Source organism: Phoca vitulina, unplaced genomic scaffold, assembly GCF_004348235.1.
Source record: "Phoca vitulina isolate PV1807 unplaced genomic scaffold, GSC_HSeal_1.0 scaffold54, whole genome shotgun sequence".
In the NCBI taxonomy this organism is placed as follows: Eukaryota; Metazoa; Chordata; class Mammalia; order Carnivora; family Phocidae; genus Phoca; species Phoca vitulina.
The window spans coordinates 2231531-2247644 of record NW_022589757.1 but is presented as its reverse complement, the minus strand read 5'-3'; the positions used below and the strand labels follow the sequence as shown (position 1 = coordinate 2247644).

General features: G+C 44.1%; 1 protein-coding gene across 7 annotated transcripts in view; it reads left to right on the top strand.

Moving 5' to 3' along the window:
- Positions 1–15108, top strand: part of EFCAB2 (EF-hand calcium binding domain 2) — a 115707-nt gene extending 100599 nt beyond the window's left edge. For 3 of the 7 annotated variants that reach the window (XM_032389259.1, XM_032389261.1, XM_032389257.1), the window contains 5 exons: positions 9316–9395; positions 9994–10036; positions 10144–10210; positions 10608–10807; positions 13254–13338. In XM_032389259.1, coding sequence (XP_032245150.1) covers positions 9316–9395; positions 9994–10036; positions 10144–10210; positions 10608–10804 — 387 coding nt within the window. In that variant the 3' untranslated portion in view covers positions 10805–10807; positions 13254–13338. Of the gene's footprint in view, positions 1–3820; positions 4102–9315; positions 9396–9993; positions 10037–10143; positions 10211–10607; positions 10808–13253 lie in introns of those variants that run through there. The other 4 variants (XM_032389256.1, XM_032389258.1, XM_032389262.1 and 1 more) reach the window with 4 other exon arrangements.
- The last annotated feature ends 1006 nt before the right edge of the window (positions 15109–16114 follow it).

Genomic DNA, 16114 nt, shown 5'->3' with positions numbered 1-16114 from the left:
CTTCCCTGCTGGTTCCGAATATGTCCTGCATACTTCTACACAAAGTCTTTGTTCTTGCCCTTACCCGTGCTCTGGGCTGCTCTTCTTCCAAGTACCCACAGCACTTAGAGACCTGACGTTTAAATCTGGGCCAGAGTGAGTCCTAATGTGGCAAGAAAGCATCTCGGAGATGATGTTGCCATCCCGAACTGCCCCATGCCTCCCCGGTGTCTTAGGACTCTGTATCTTTGGAGGTTTGATACTAGGTGAGATCTCTCATTCTGGCGAATCTGATTTGACAATACAACCTTTGTGTTTCGTCTGTGGTGTTCAACATAATCTGAAATTACTGATTTACTTTTGTCTTAAAACTCCCTTCTGTCATAAAAACACCTTGAAGGCAAGGTTTTATGCTTTGTACATCAGTGCATCCTTAGCACCGAGAACAAAGCCTGACATATTCTGGTTCAAGAAGCTGCTCTACCGTTTCCTGTGGGCTGAGCAATATTCTGGTTATAATTACGGTTCTTACACTGTCTCTTCTTGCTCTTGCAAGACCTAGTATCAGAATAGTGGAAAATTCAGGCTTGCAAAGCACTGCAGACATACTTGAGAGAAGAGTTTTACAATAGATCTGATTCATGGGCTCAAAAATTCCAAGTTTCCAGTAGTAAAAGTAATTAAAAACTATTGCAAGCTGGTAATCATTCATCTATCAAATAATTATCAAGCATTTACCACATGCCAGGTACCAGCCATTCAGAGACACAAGAACACTGAAAAAACTCCATCCTAATTTGGCTCAAGATAGTTTCAAACACTTTAAAATTGTGAACATCAAAAATTTAAATACATAGGCATTTAAATATTTGAGATTGTGTTCAGTCCCATTCATTTAACTAAATGAAGATACTCACCCACAAATGAATGTTCAGTTGCATTTTCTGTGGTCAATGATTTAATGTTAAATTAATAGTGGTGAGAAGCCTTTATGATTTCAACGTGTTCAATATTCCCTAGTAACCGGCTAAAACAATGTAATGATTCTACTGAGTCATTTCCTGCATTTTTCATCTTGGATGAAAAATATCATACCACACCAGACATACCACAAGCCCCAGAGGTCCCAAATCACAGTTTCTCATTATTTTTAATTGGTTAAGTATTCTCAGAAATTTTTGTCTTTGAAACTTCAGAAATGGCTGTCTAGTTAGTAGGGTAAAATCTATATAATCCACACACTTGTAAAGTGGTCGTGTCCATCTGTCTGAACCATAACTGCATCATCCTGGTTCCAGATGAGCCCTGAGATGTCACAGCATTCAGAATCCAACTGTGCCAAGCTTCTCAGAGATTGGGAAAGGGTGAGGTAATTATGTTCTAGTTTTGAAGTAGCAGGTGATGTGAAACATTGTTGTCTGTTATTTTTCCTGAGCACCCTGGCATTGGAGAAGGTGGGAGAAGGTAGTAGATCTGTTCTAATTTGTACTGATGTTAGATGCTGGAGTTAAAGAATTGTAGACTGATTGGGGCGCCTGGGTGGCTCAGTCGGTTAGGCAGCAGACTCTTGATTTCGGCTCAAGTCATGATCTCAGGGTCCTGGGATCAAGCCCCGCCTTGGGCTCTGCGCATTCAGTAGGGAGTCTGCTTGTCCCTCTCCCTCTGCTCCTCCTCCTGCTCTCTCTCAAATAAATAAAATCTTTAAAAATAAAAAAATTAAAAAGAACTGTAGACAAAGAGGTACTTTGGAGATTACCTGGTGATGGCTACCAGCCATGACTTCTGAATGGAAATAGGTAAATGGGGGGAGGGGTGTTGAGGGGATTGTGTTGTACAAGGAAAATATCTGTAGTTAGAAGAAAAACACTAAATGGTGCTAAAGCAGCGATCAGCAGCAGGAAACAAAACCCAGGGAAATCTATAAAAGTGGTTTTCCCTCTCACATAAATACATAGTATTTATGAATAAATGCATTTCATAATTTTATATAAAACAGCCATAACAGGAGATTAATACAAGTTTTTATTTCAAATTTTTATTGTATATAAGAAATATAGGAAATTTTTAAAGAGATAGAGAAAAATCCTTTCCAATAATACATCACCTTAGTATGACCATTGTAATATTTTAGTGCACTTCCTTCCATATTATTTTCCTGTGCATGTTTTCAACATGACTGTAATCTTATAGTATAGTTAGTTTAGCTGGAACCCCTTGACTTCTTCCCCCCACAAGAGGATAAAATAAGGAAATTAATGGCTTGACAGCCACCAATTCCCTCATAGCTTCAAGGTGTAGAAACTCACAGTTGGAAGGGACATTATCAATTATCTGGTTTAGCCACCTGTTGGTTCTTAGCATCTCTGATGGTCTAGCTGAGAGATGATTCAAACTTTTTTTTTTGATACTTATATTAATAAGGGACTTCTAACCTGAAAGAATCACATATCCTAATTTTTGTACAACAGCCTCTGCAATGTTTGTAGTAAATAAATTTTCTAAAGTAGGTGACTTTTTAAATTTTCCATTTGGGGGCGCCTGGGCAGCTCAGTTGGTTAAGCGTTGTACTCTTGATTTAGGCTCAGGTTATGAGCTCAGGGTCCTGGGATTGAGCCCCTCGTCGAGCTCCGCACTGAGTGTGGAACCTGCTTAAGATTCTCTTTCCCTCTCCCTTTGCCCCTCCTTGCTCATGCTTGCTCTCTCTCAAAAAAAAAAAAAAAAAAAAAAGATTTTTCATTTGTAAAGGTAATTTTTTTTTGGCAAATGCCAATGAATTTTTGTTATTATTTTATTCCATCCAAGGTAGAGAAGTATTTTCTAAATTGTCCTGTTTTCATTTTGAAACATGATTTATGTCAAAATTTGAATATGTTATTTAGAGTCTAACTTGAAATATCTCATAGCTTTTTTTTTTTTTTTTACTACAAATAGTTAAAAAATGGTATGTATATCTTATTTGGTGACCTGGAACTAGTTGAAATGTAGGTGCTTTATAAACCATCTTTTTTTTTTTTTTTTTTAAGATTTATTTATTTATTTGAGAGAGCAAGAATGAGAGAGCGAGGGAGTACATGAGAGGGGGGAGGGCTAGAGGGAGAAGCAGGCTCCTCGCCGAGCAGGGAGCCCGATGCGGGACTCGATCCAGGGACTCCAGGATCATGACCTGAGCCGAAGGCAGTCGCTTAACCAACTGAGCCACCCAGGCGCCCCTTTACAAACCATCTTAACTACTGATATTATCTTGCGTTTGTGAAGCATGAAATGGTTCAATTTATTGACTGAGGGTTGTGTCACTGGGGAGAAATGAATTTTCACTGCGTGTTTTATTGCATCTACTCAGTGAGTTTGGCATTAAAATAAATAATGCTTTAATGAGAAAACGGTTGGCCTGATGATTTCACTGTGGGAATGGGGGTAAAGAACTCTGGGTCGTGGTCCCATCAAAACACCTGACCCAGTGACAGACAAGGTGGGCACTTCACCTCCAGTGCCCGATTCTGCAGAAGCAAAACAGATTGAGAAAATGGACTTTTGCCAAAGTGGAGTGAGAATCAGGCTTTGATTTTTAAAAATATTTTTTAAAAATCCCACACCGTATATATTTACTGAGCCTTCTTCATGCCGGGAAGAGGGGGCAGAGAGACTGGGGTGTCTGCGGGCGCTGCGGTGGCCTCCAGGACGGGCCCTTTGTGGGGCCGGGAAGCGGTGGGTTCTCTTCAGGCCGCCTGCTCCGCCCGGGTTCTCGGGAGGGAGCAGCCCGGCGGGTCAGGACCCTGGTAGCCAGGCGAACAGCTGCCGGGAAGATGAATTCACTGTAAGTCGGGTACCTGAAGGCGGAGCTGAGGGGTCTTCCTGCAAAGTGGCTTATTATTTCTGCATTCCTAAATGCTGCCGAGGCTACTTGCCAATTGTTACCTCCTTTTCAGCACCTCATCCGTCCTCGTGGCTGAAGCAAACCAGATTATAATGTACTTGCCTCGTTCCTGTTGGCGGTTACAAGATCTATTGGTTGGCTTGGTTTTGTCTTTTGAACAGGAGGGGTGTGTTTGGTGGCCGGCTGGTACTCCCCCCTGTCGGATCAGTCAGTCCAAAGGGGCACGGAGGGAGGTGGCAGAGGGAGAGGTAGGGGGAGGCGGCGGAGGGAGAGGCGGAGGGAGGCGGCGGAAGGGGAGGCAGAGGGAGGCGGCGGCGGAGGGGGAGGCGGCGGAGGGAGAGGTAGGGGGAGGCGGCGGAGGGAGAGGCGGAGGGAGGCTGCGGCGGAGGGGGAGGCGGCGGAGGGGGAGGTAGGGGGAGGCGGCGGAAGGGGAGGCAGAGGGAGGCGGCGGTGGAGGGGGAGGCGCACGCCCTGTCCTCCAGGCCGGGGGCGGGGCCAGGCATAGGGTTGTAGGGCGGCCCAGCCCTGGAGCACGTTCTCGCCACAGGCCGTGTGGCATTTACAGACACAAGTTAGGTCCGTTTGGTGGGTCCGGGAGGCTGTGTTGGAGATTTCAGCACCAGAGATTGATTCTTTCGGGAGGAGGTGTCATTGCACGATAGAGAACCAGGTGTGTGTGCACTGTTGATAGAAATCATCATAATCATAATGAGACTCACAGTTCACAGAGCCTTATGTCATGTCTCATGTGAACTTCACAGCAGCTGTGTCGGGTAGACCTGCTACAGAGGAGGACGCGAGGGGGGCAGATTAGTCAGAATCTTTTATAAACTGTTCTTGGTCTAACATGCTGAATATATTGTGATATTTTTCCATGAGAAAGGCAACATCCATTTTTTGTAAAGAAACTCCCCAATACAGGGGAGAAGTGGGTTTTCCCACTATGGCTTTGCTCAGAGTGAAGAAATGGCCTTGAATTCCTAGTGTTTTCCAACATGTCCGCTGTTACCTGGGGGTCTTTCTTGAGTTCATTTTGTTATAAGTCGGTTAATTGAGTTTTTTCTTGGAGAAAGTAGATCTGGGCTGCATTATTTTCTCTGTATCAATTCTGTAAAATCAGTTCTGAATTTCAAATATCTGCTTTGTTAATCTCCAACTGGTAATTACAGGGACTTAAGCTTGATAGTGATTCAAAGTCTTTGGGTTACAATGTGTCGTGCATGCTTAGAATATGTGTGTGTGTGTATAAATGTGTGTGTGTGTGTGTGTGTGTGTTTGGTAGGGCTGCTGTAACAGAGTATCACAAATAACTTAAACAGCAGGAATTTATTAACTGACAGTTTTGGAGGTTAGAAGTACAAAGTCAAGGCACAGGCAGGGTTGGTTCCTTCTGGTGTCTGTGAGGATCTGTTCCAGGCCTTTTGCTGTGGCTTGTAGATGGCTGTCTTCATGCTCACATGGCATTCTCCCTGTGTGCATGTCACTGTGTTCAAATTTCCCCTTTTTATGAAGACACCAGTCATATTGGATTAGGGCCCACCCTAATTACCTCATTTTAACTTGATTACCTCTGTAAATTACCTCTCTTCAAATAAATCACATTCTGAGGTACTGGGGGTTAGGACACCGATATACGAATTTGGGGAGGATACACTCAACCCCTAACTCACTCTCTCTATATATATCTATGTATATATCCCCCTTCAACACACACGGATATAGTTCAATATGTGATATATTTCTATAAAATCTTAAAGGCATTTTATTTTATTTTTTTTTAAGATTTTATTTATTTATTTGACAGAGCAAGAGAGCACAAGCAGGGGAGCAGGAGGAGAGGGAGAAGCAGACTCCCTGCTGAGCAGGGGGCCCGATGTGGGGCTTGATACCAGAACCCTGTGATCATGACCTGAGCCAAAGGCAGATGCTTAACCATCTGAGCCACCCAGGCACCCCTTAAAGGCATTTTAATATGTGAGTCTAAATAACCGTTGAGCCATTATTGCATAACATTTCTGGGAAGTAGTGTTTTTGTCCTGTCTTACTATGGCCTCATAAGGTTAACTAGCTTGTCTGCACCAGAAATAATAGAATCACATCTTATCCTTCCCTGTCCCCACTCTTGTTTCCAGATTCCCAGAATCTTGTTTCCTCATTATGATAGAGGAATTACCATATTTTAAAAAGGACTTTTTTAAAAAAGATTTTATTTATTTATTTGTCAGAGAGAGAGCGAGCACAAGCAGGGGGGAGCTGCACACAGAGGGAGAAGCAGGCTCCACGCTGAGCAAGGAGCCTGACACAGGACTCAATCCCAGGACTCTGAGATCATGACCTGAGCCAAAGGTAGATGCTTAGCCGACTGAGCCACCCAGGCGTCCCTAAAAATGACTTTTAGAAAAACAAATGGAATCCAAATAGAGCATGGAGTTTAGTAAATACTAATGTATTAATATCACTTCGTTAATTGTGACAACAAACCAAATAAAGTTGTACCATAGTGAACTAAGGGTTAACAACAGGGAAAACTGGGTAGGTGGTATAATGGGAACTCTTCACTATCTTTGCAACTTTTCTAAATCTAAATCTAGAACTATTCTAAAATAAAAAGGTTATTTTTTTAAAGATTTTATTTAATTGAGAGAGAGAGCACTCGAGCACAAGCAGGGGGGAGGGGCAGAGGCAGGGGAGAAGCAAGCTCCCCACTGAGCAGGGAGCCCCAATCCTGCGGATCCCAGGACCCTGGGATCATGACCTGAGCTGAAGGCAGACGCTTAACGGACTGAACCACCCAGGCACCCCAAAAGGTTAAATACTAAAAAACCTTTTATAATATAAAATATTTTCTGGTATATATTAAACAGGTTATTAACACTGTATTAAGAATGGTCATATAGTTGTATTGTTTTTATGCCATTGCATGTCTTTCTGTACAGAGGAAGGGATTAGATGTGGCCTCTAGAGGACAGTGTTGGGTCATAGAAAGATTTTCATAATCTGCCCAAGATGAGGATGGATTTACTTATTTTTCTTCTTCCTTTGTAACCACAAGCCCTCTGTTTATTCATTATTCCTCTTTGACTTTAAAAAAAAGTCAAAGAAAATGTATGCCTTCTCTGCTATCCCGATTAGCTGGAGATCTACTTTAACTTGCTGTTTTTGTGCAGTTTTGGCTCTTCACAGATAGATGGGGCAAGAATGATTGTCAGGGGCGCCTGGGTGGCTCAGTCGTTGAGCGTCTGCCTTCGGCTCGGGTCGTGATCCCAGGATCCTGGGATCGAGCCCCGCATCGGGCTCCCTGCTCCACGGGAAGCCTGCTTCTCCCTCTCCCACTCCCCCTGCTTGTGTTCCCTCTCTCGCTGTGTCTCTCTCTGTCAAATAAATAAATAAAAAAATTAAAAAAAAAAAAAAGAATGATTGTCATTTTCACCCTGGTGTTCAGAGCCCTGGGGGCTCGTGGAAGTCCTGTGGGAGCCTGGGGAGCATCACGGGGCACATACTATGTGTTGTGAATTCTCGCGTGGTAGAGAGAGTGCTAGAGAGGTGGATTCCCTTTGGAAACACTACAAACCATTTGTAGATTGATGAGGATGCTCATAAAATACAGAGGGGTTTTGATCTCTCAAGGTCGAGACTGTTTGCTCCACGGTGATTTGTGGGGGGCGGGGTGGGGGGAGAGGGAAACAGACCAGTGCTCTAGCTTCTGGAGCACATTTCTGGAATAATCAGCATAGAAACTCACCATTTTAATTTAAAAATTATCCCTCCGAAGGTCGTCTCATGGGATTGACATTTTATTTTTAAGAGGCTGCCGGGGTAGGTAGTTACAGAGTGCGACTCAAGCACATCGGAGCCAGGTGAACATGAATTTGCAAAATCTTGCCTGCCTCGAGACAGCTAAAACAGTTGTTCATGTATTGATGGGCTCAGAGATTCTGGAGTATCATTCTGTCATTAGATGGATGACAATTTCTGTTGATAGTGGAATCCGAGGGCTCCACTCATTCTGGGTGAGAGCATCCAGTATAAATACTGGAAAACAGTCATTTGGACAACAGGGTATTCCACTTAGCAGCAGCTTACAGATTTCTTATTTTTTGCTCAAAGAATAAATCTGTTAAAAGGTCCTCTGTTGAATTGGGATAGATGAGCCTTTTAATGAGATTTTTGAAAGGGAGTGGAAAATTTACAGCTCCTTATAAATAGCCTGACATGAAAGTTCAGATCAATAGTGTTTTATTCAACCACAACATCAAAGTGAACCTATGGGCAGGAGTCTCTCCTTCTCATCTAACAGTGCTAGATACCAAAATTTCTGTTTCTCAGGTGTAGTGTTCTCTTATTTAGTGGTGGTATAACAAAGTTCCATTAACTATATAGGCATTTAGTAATTATTACAGTGATTTGATATGTACTTTTGTCCTTGAGATATGATTGGTCCCCTAACCTGGTCCCTTATCCCATGTTCCTTATCACAGGGAAAAGCATTACTCCATCCCATTTGTGCAAATCACAATCCTTGACTCCTCTCTTCTTTCTCATCCTTGCCCATAATCGATGCAGCACCAGGTTCTATTGCCCTTTTTTTTTTTTTTAAGATTTACTTATTTTTAGAGAGAGAGAGCGAGAGCATTGGCACATGACTGGGTCAAGGGGCAGAGGGAGAGGGAGAGAGAAAACCTCCGACAGACTCCCTGTTGAGCGTGGAACACCACACGGGGCTCGATCTCACGACCCTGAGATCATGACCTGAGCCGAAACCAAGAGTCGGACACTTAACAGACTGAGCCATCCAGGTGCCCCTGGGTCCTATGGCTTTTACTACTTAAATATTTCTTGAAACCATTCACTTCTCCCCCATGGCCACCACTCTAATCCAAGCTCTATCACAGCTGCTGAGCCCACCACAGAAGCCGCCTCGCCCACAACCAGTGTGATCTTTCACACGCACATCTACCAGACCTTCAGGGATCTCCCGTTGGTCTTAGGATAACAACCAAAGCCACTTTCATGGACCATAAGGCGCTGCAAGGTCTGGTGTCTCTCTCTCCCTCTAGCCTCATCTGGAAACATTCTCCTCCTTGCTCCCTACGCCCCCTAGCCTCCTGGCCTCCAAGGCCTCCTCTGCCTGGAGTCTTGTCCCTGATGGCTTCTACTCACACTTTATACATCAGCTCTGGTGTGAGTCCCCATGAATGCCTTTCCTGATCTAGCCTAGAACTTTCCTTTGCTCTACACTCTAATAGACCCAAGCTCCTTCACTTCACTGTGTTTATAATTAGACACTCTGCTCTGTTGTTTTTTGGTTAATCTTTGTCTCCACTACCAAATAGAAACTCTATGAGCAGAGACCATGCCCAAGAATGCTCATTATCAAATTCCTAGCCCTTGGCATAGTGAAAAGGAGTTGCTCAATACACTTGTTGAAGTAATATGTGGCTATTTTTTTACTGAATGTTTAGGTAGAGGAAGAAGAACCCACTGGATACATTCGATTTGAAAAATTTCTTCCAGTGATGACCGAAGTACTACTGGAGAGAAGGTAAGAAGGTACATGCAATTGTTAAGGTAAAGTAATGATTAGAATTACATTAATTTCAAAACACTTGGCTTTTTCACTTTATATATTATACTCAACCAAATATTTATCCTGGGATAGCTCCCTCTGACTTTTCATTATACCTCTGAACTGCCAGGTGAAATGTGCTTAGAAATATCAACCACTTTTGTATTAATCTTATAAGGAAAGTGCCACAAAAGTCATAAATCAACAACATGTTTATTATCTTCTATTGTGAGCTATCAGTGAGAATTCGCCCTACCTCTTTTTCTAAGGAACGTGTAATGTTACCTTACCACAGTTGGTTTATAGTAGAAATTTTGTTTCCAAATAAGTTGATTTTCACAATGATGAAAAAGGCTAATAGATATCATCACATAGGCCAGTGATTTTGAACTAAGTATTTTCTGTGGGTGTGGAGTGCTTTCAACTTTCAGATCTAGAAATCCAAACATGTTTCAGTGAGGGAAGTATTATTATCCTTGTATCTTAGCAGCTTTTATTTCATTTTATGTGATCATTTATTGTGTAGAGACTGAGCTAAATACTGTGGTATGTGCCCCTTTTACTGCATAATTAGATACAGACCAAGTCCAGAAGATACCCTTCTTCGAGCGTTTGAGGTACGTGAGCTCCAGATTTTATATATATGTATGTGTATGAAAAATTCATCCTGTAGAATTTATTCACCAAACAAAAACTATAATATCTACCCTTTCTTTTCTCTTAGGTGTTAGATCCATCTAAACGTGGATTTCTGACTAAGGAAGAACTGATCAAGTATATGACTGAAGAAGGTAAGAGTGATTTATTGCTTATTTTATAACTGTGACTTATTTAACTGATAAATAATTTAACAACAATTATGGAAAAATTCTAGGAGACACTTTTAAATCAATCATTCTGGTTCAAAGAGTTATTTACTATTCCTATTATTTTGGTATTGGTGTGGTTTCTGTTTTGTGGGGTTAAGTGGACAAAGGGTAGGTTAAGGGAAGATTGATTGTTGCCTTATAGGATTTTGTAACAAATAAAGATACTTCTGTAAATTGAAGTCACTCCATTCACTTAGAGTATTTTTCAGAATGAAAGCTATGCCGCTTGGAAAATGTGAACTGTCAATCATTATAAATCAATGCCTGTTACTAGATTGAAGATTTGAATTGGATTATATAAAAATTCTTTTTTAAACAGCTTTTCAGTTGATGAACTTACAGATAATACAGCCTCCATTGAATGGAATCCACACAAACTTACAGCTTTTTATGCTGGTGGAACTCTATATTTGCTTTGAGCTTGACTTATACACGCACACACACTCGGCCATCGTATCGGCACACCTATCTATGCCGCCATGTTTCCTGGAGGCGCTCTCTCTCTGCTTCGGCTGATGTGTAAGTTTGTTTTCCCTGAATGTCAGTGGCCTAATGGGCGTTCTCTTGAAACCATGCTTCCCTTGGTCACCTCCCCAATCTCCCATCCTTTGTTCAGTTCACTGGTTTGCAGATTGAGTCCAGTGTGATTCAGAGTTGTAATCACTTGAGACGGAATCAGAAGTGCAACTAATTGCGAGGAGGGGAGACCAACACTGCGTCCACCTGCACAGCTGACTGGACCGCGTCTGCCTGACGCACCACGATGTGGGGCCACAGGCAGCGAGGGCAAGAATGACATGGCTGTCACAGCTGCCACCAACGTCTTGTGACACTGTAACAGATGTCTTAGGAGTTCACATTTTAAGGGGAGTGAATCCTGGATTATATTAGGCAATATGAATTGGCCAGAAAGAGTTCATTGTCATTAATATGGTGACCTGCTGTGCGGAGGTGAGGGACACTAAGGGCAGTGAGAGGTACTAAAATCTCCATTTCTCCAGGATATTTTACTGGGGGAAAGAAAAGTGACATAAGACAATTCACAATATAAGATAGTGGATTCTCAGGATGGTAGACTTTGTATGGGTGAGTTACTGAGAGCAGGGGTAAAGTCTTGTGCGTTCCAGCCCCCACCCAGTCAGTCTCAACAAATGTGTGTTGAATGAATGAATGAAAGAATGAATGAGCAGATGAACGAAGAATGTGTGAAGGGGCCGATGGAGAGAGATGCATCTTGATCATACAGTGTGAACAATAGCGGGGAGGCAGGGGTGAGTGTGATATCGCGATATCACAGAGTCTATGAGGGGAGAGGGCCCAGAGGGTCTTGCTGGCAGACAGCAGGAGACAAATCTGGGGAGATCTGTGGGCTGGCCTGTTGAGGTCTGGGCTCGGGGGTTGGAAGTCACCGTGTGGGCACCGCAGAAGCCTTGGAGGGTGCTGAGCACATGGGCTTCGTGGTGCAGGAGAGATTGTTGGAAGGTCCGTCTGGTGCTGGCGGTTCATCAGAGGAGTGAGAGAGGTCAGCCTGGCGAGACCCGTCAGGAGGCTACTGGGGCTTTTGAGAGAGAGCAGGGGGAGGGGCAGAGGGAGAGGGAGAAGCAGACCCCCCACTGAGTAGGGAGCCTGATGTGGGGCTTGTGCGGGGCTTGATCCCATGACCCTGAGATCATGACCTGAGCTGAAATCAAGAGTCAGACACTTAACTGACTGAGCCTCCCAGGTGCCCCTGGTGTCTTCTGTAAGTGGGGTAGCAGTTCTTACCTCTAATGAGGTGCCTGGGAGGTTAACTTAGTTAATGTATCTGAAGCACACAGGTCAGTGTCTGGAACACAGTAGCTCTCAATAAATAGTTGTTATTAGTATTCTTTTAAGGACTTCCATGGTGCCCATCAGAATTCATTGGCAGTGGATTTAGCCCGGTATAAGAAAGATTCAGAATCTGTCTCCATAGGCTCTGTAGGCATTCTTTTCTTAGGATGTAAGTATGGTTTCAAGAACTCGACACACTCCCCTTGTTTGGTAATCTGTCATCATTGTCATCATGATCACCACTTGAATAATTTCTGTAGTATGAGCTGAATTCCTGAATTCCACCTGTTCATGGTGGCAGGTGACAAGCTCAGAAGGTAAGTGATCCTCAGGCCTTGGTACCTCATCTGCTCAGAGAAGACTCTTTAGGGGGGAAAGTGGCAATTTTGATGTTTCTGTATTTTTGCTTAATATCAGGACAAAGTTCTTTCTTAAGTAGTCAGCGATATTTCCAACATTCATCCTGAGTTTGCTTCTCATCTTGGTGAAACCAATGTCCAAGATGATCCTCAGCTACTGTCTGAATCCAGCGAAAGCCACAGATTTTCTATGCCACTTTTGGTTTCGTTTGACAGCAACACTGGGCCAAACTATAACAAAGAGGGCCGTTTAGACACAGTGGATGAATGGCATCTGTCCCTGGGCTCAGCTGGCATCATGAAGTTGGCCGGACCTGGTTAGGGAATATTCAGAGACACAGTTGTTGCAGTTTGAGCCTCTGCTCTTCAGCAATTTGCATCGAGACCGTGTGGTCCCATCCTCACACCCTTGCAAACGTAATGACTAGACTCCCTAGAAAACTGGGACTTCAGGTGAATCCTTAGGCAATCCCAATAGCCTTAATTTAAAGAAACAACCTTGTTCAGGATGTCTTAATATTCTCCTGCTGTGTTGGCTCAAGTGATCAATTTTATAGGTTGCTTGAGCTATGACGTCTGCAAGGTAAAGTAAGCCCCAAATCTGCCCGGGGCACAACAGCACGCTCTTGGAATCTCTGGACTGGCGTGATGTGCTGACCCCAGGGCCCCAGGAGGGGAGCCGGCGACCCAGCAGGGGCCTGTGCAGCTGCAGGGCAATGAAGCTGGCTGGTGGAAAGAGAAAGAAAACGATCAGAAGATTGTCAGTGATGAATCTCCCTTCTTATCTTTCCCAGGTGAGCCTTTTTCTCAGGAAGAAATGGAAGAAATGCTGTCTGCTGCCATTGACCCAGAATCGAATTCCATTCATTACAAGGACTACATAGCCATGATGGTGGTGGATGACAGCTAGGTTCTGGAGACGTAATTTCTCACCGAAAAGATGACCGTAGAGATGGCCTGTCCCTATTAATTTCACATCTTATAATTCCTACACATGCTAATTAATGCCCAGTGACAACTATTTCACAATACTTTGTTTTTTAAAGATGAACACAAATTTATTTGGTATGTCTGCCTTATGGAATGACCAATGGCTAATTATTTTAAAGCTTATTCTTAAAAACATTTTAACATTATCCGTGGATTGTTGTGGATTTTCTACAATAAAACCCCAGTGACCTTCAAATTCATTACGCTGACAAAATGAAGAATGACCAGAAATGATCCAAGGTTTGGCATAGAAAGATCTTGGGTGACCACAAAGTGAGGACCAGTATCAACGTGGTGAAAGCAACAAACAACAAACCTTCAGCATCTGGATGGGGAGGGGGAGTTGTTGAAAGGAATGTTAATAATTAATCCCTTATGAGTGTCGATTACAAATCTCATTTGAAATGTTAGTAACTTAGTGTAAAAATGTAAGTGTGCTGATCCAGTGTGTTACCACTGTGCGGAGTAGCGAATGGACTTGAGGTCACTGAATCTAGAGACAAGAAGACTGAATGGAAATTGACAACGTAAGGAGTGACCGTTCTCTTCCGGTCTTTAGAATTCTTAGCTATTCTAATCGAATTTAAATTAAAAAATAAACAAAAAAAGAATTCTTAGCTATTCAGAATAGCTGCTGTGAGAATATTGCTCTGAATACTGAGTAAGAATATTGAGAAATTGTGTGGTATGGAGGAGCTACAGCTGTGGGAAAAGCAGAATAAAGTCTGAACACAAGGAATCATGATGGAGAAAGACCCAGGGACTTACAAGCAAAGGGCAAAATAAGGTGAAGGAAAATGAATAATCTTCCATAACCTATGTGTTCTGTCATGCACACACAGTGATTTCTATTTGAAGATGCTTCCTCCTCTATTTGAAGATGCTTCCCCCCAACATTTGATGTTGCTTACGATTCTTCCTCCTAGGCATGCAAGACAGGGGGCTGCTACCGGAGAGATGATTTGTCACTGTTTGTTCATTGGTTCATGAAACATTTATTGAGTATTATTAGGTACTCTGTTAGGAACTGGAGCCGCGACGTGGCTCCATCCCTAACCCATGAAGGTCACGGTTTAGTGAGGGAGATCGGCAAGTCAGTCAGCAACCACATTTCAGCCTGGGGCACATTCAGGGTGCTGTTGAAGTGCAAAAGAGGGCAGCTCACTCGGCCTGGTGGGTGAGTTTCTGGGTGAGGAAAGGGTCTAGTGAGCAGAAAGGGCCTCCCAGATCAGGTGACACCTAAGGTAGAGGTGAGTAGTTTACTAAGCTGGTGGCGGGACACAGGGGGTTTCCACAGGGGAGCAGCAAGTACAGACACCCTGGGGGTGTCCTAAAACATGGAGCACTCTGGGAATTGAAGGTAGTGTGGGAGATTTGGGGAACATGGTGAGAGATGAAGTTGGGGTGGTAGAGAGGAGCTGTATCGTTAAGGATATCAGGTTGGTCATACAGTTAGGTTTTTCGTGGTAGAATTTGGACTTTTTCTGAAGATCACAGAGAAAGATCATTTGTAAATTGTATGGAAAATGATCTTGAAGAGTCAACACTAGAAGCAGGGAGACCAGGTGGTAAGGGACTTGGTTGGTGGAAGGGGATAGGTTGGGAAAAGCCAAGTGGGTGGACAGCGGGTGGATTATAGAGAGCCATTTATTTAGTGAGAAAGTCAAGAAGCAAGTCAGGGTTGGTGGGCAAAATGGGGAGTTTGGCGGTGGACATCCTGGGATTGGGGACCTAGTGAGACACCCAGGGGAGACATCCAATCAGTTGGGTCAGTAGGAGGAAGATCTAGCAAGAGAGATGGATTGTGGAGGTCTCAGCAATAGTTAAGGAAAAAAGTAGTAGAAGAGTAGTGGAAAGGAAAAAGAAGAGCGTCGACAGCTCAGGGGGGACATCAGCATTTAAGGGCGAGCAGAGGGGGGGGAGCCCACGAGAGGCAAGGGGGAGAGGAGCACAAGGAGAAGCCAAGTGCCGCAGAGAGGGCAGGTAAATTGAAGACGGAAAATGTCCACCAGGTGTGGCAGAGTTCACTGGTGGCCTCTGAGGAGCAGATTTGGTGACTGACAGGGTGCAGGGTTCAGTGGCTGGAGGGCCAGAACACTGTGGGCAAGTGGGGCATGAGGACAGGGCTGGAGAGAGACCGCAAGGCGGAGGGACTGATTTTCAGCAGAGGGGAAGCACGCGGGTTTGTCCTCCGAGGGCTGAGGGCCAGCACAGAAGCTGAAGACCCTAAGGAAGCAGGAGGGGCTGGATCCCAGCGCAAGAAAAGGGTTGCTCTGGGGTGGTTTGGAGCAGCAAACCAGCGTGTACAGCTTCTACCCAATGGCCTCGGTTTCATTGTCGAACGAGGAAGAAGGGAGTGGGTTACGGAGCAGGAGATGAGCAAGAGCCCATGTAAGGATTTTCAGGGAATCCTGGAGGATTGTGTTCAGTAACCCAGGCTCAGGAACAAGCACAGAGGGTTGCTGTGTTGACTCAGGGTTCAGGTTTTGGCATCTGGGATGGAAGGAACCGAAGGTCCAGGCAGTTGGGGAGTCACGAGCACGCAGGTGTAGTGATGGTCCGTGGAGCCCTCGTATGAGGGACAGATGCGGGGAGGGGCAGCTACCAGACTGAAAGGGGGCAGGGCCTCAGGACGAGCCTCTACAGGCGGCGACTAGTGTGGCCG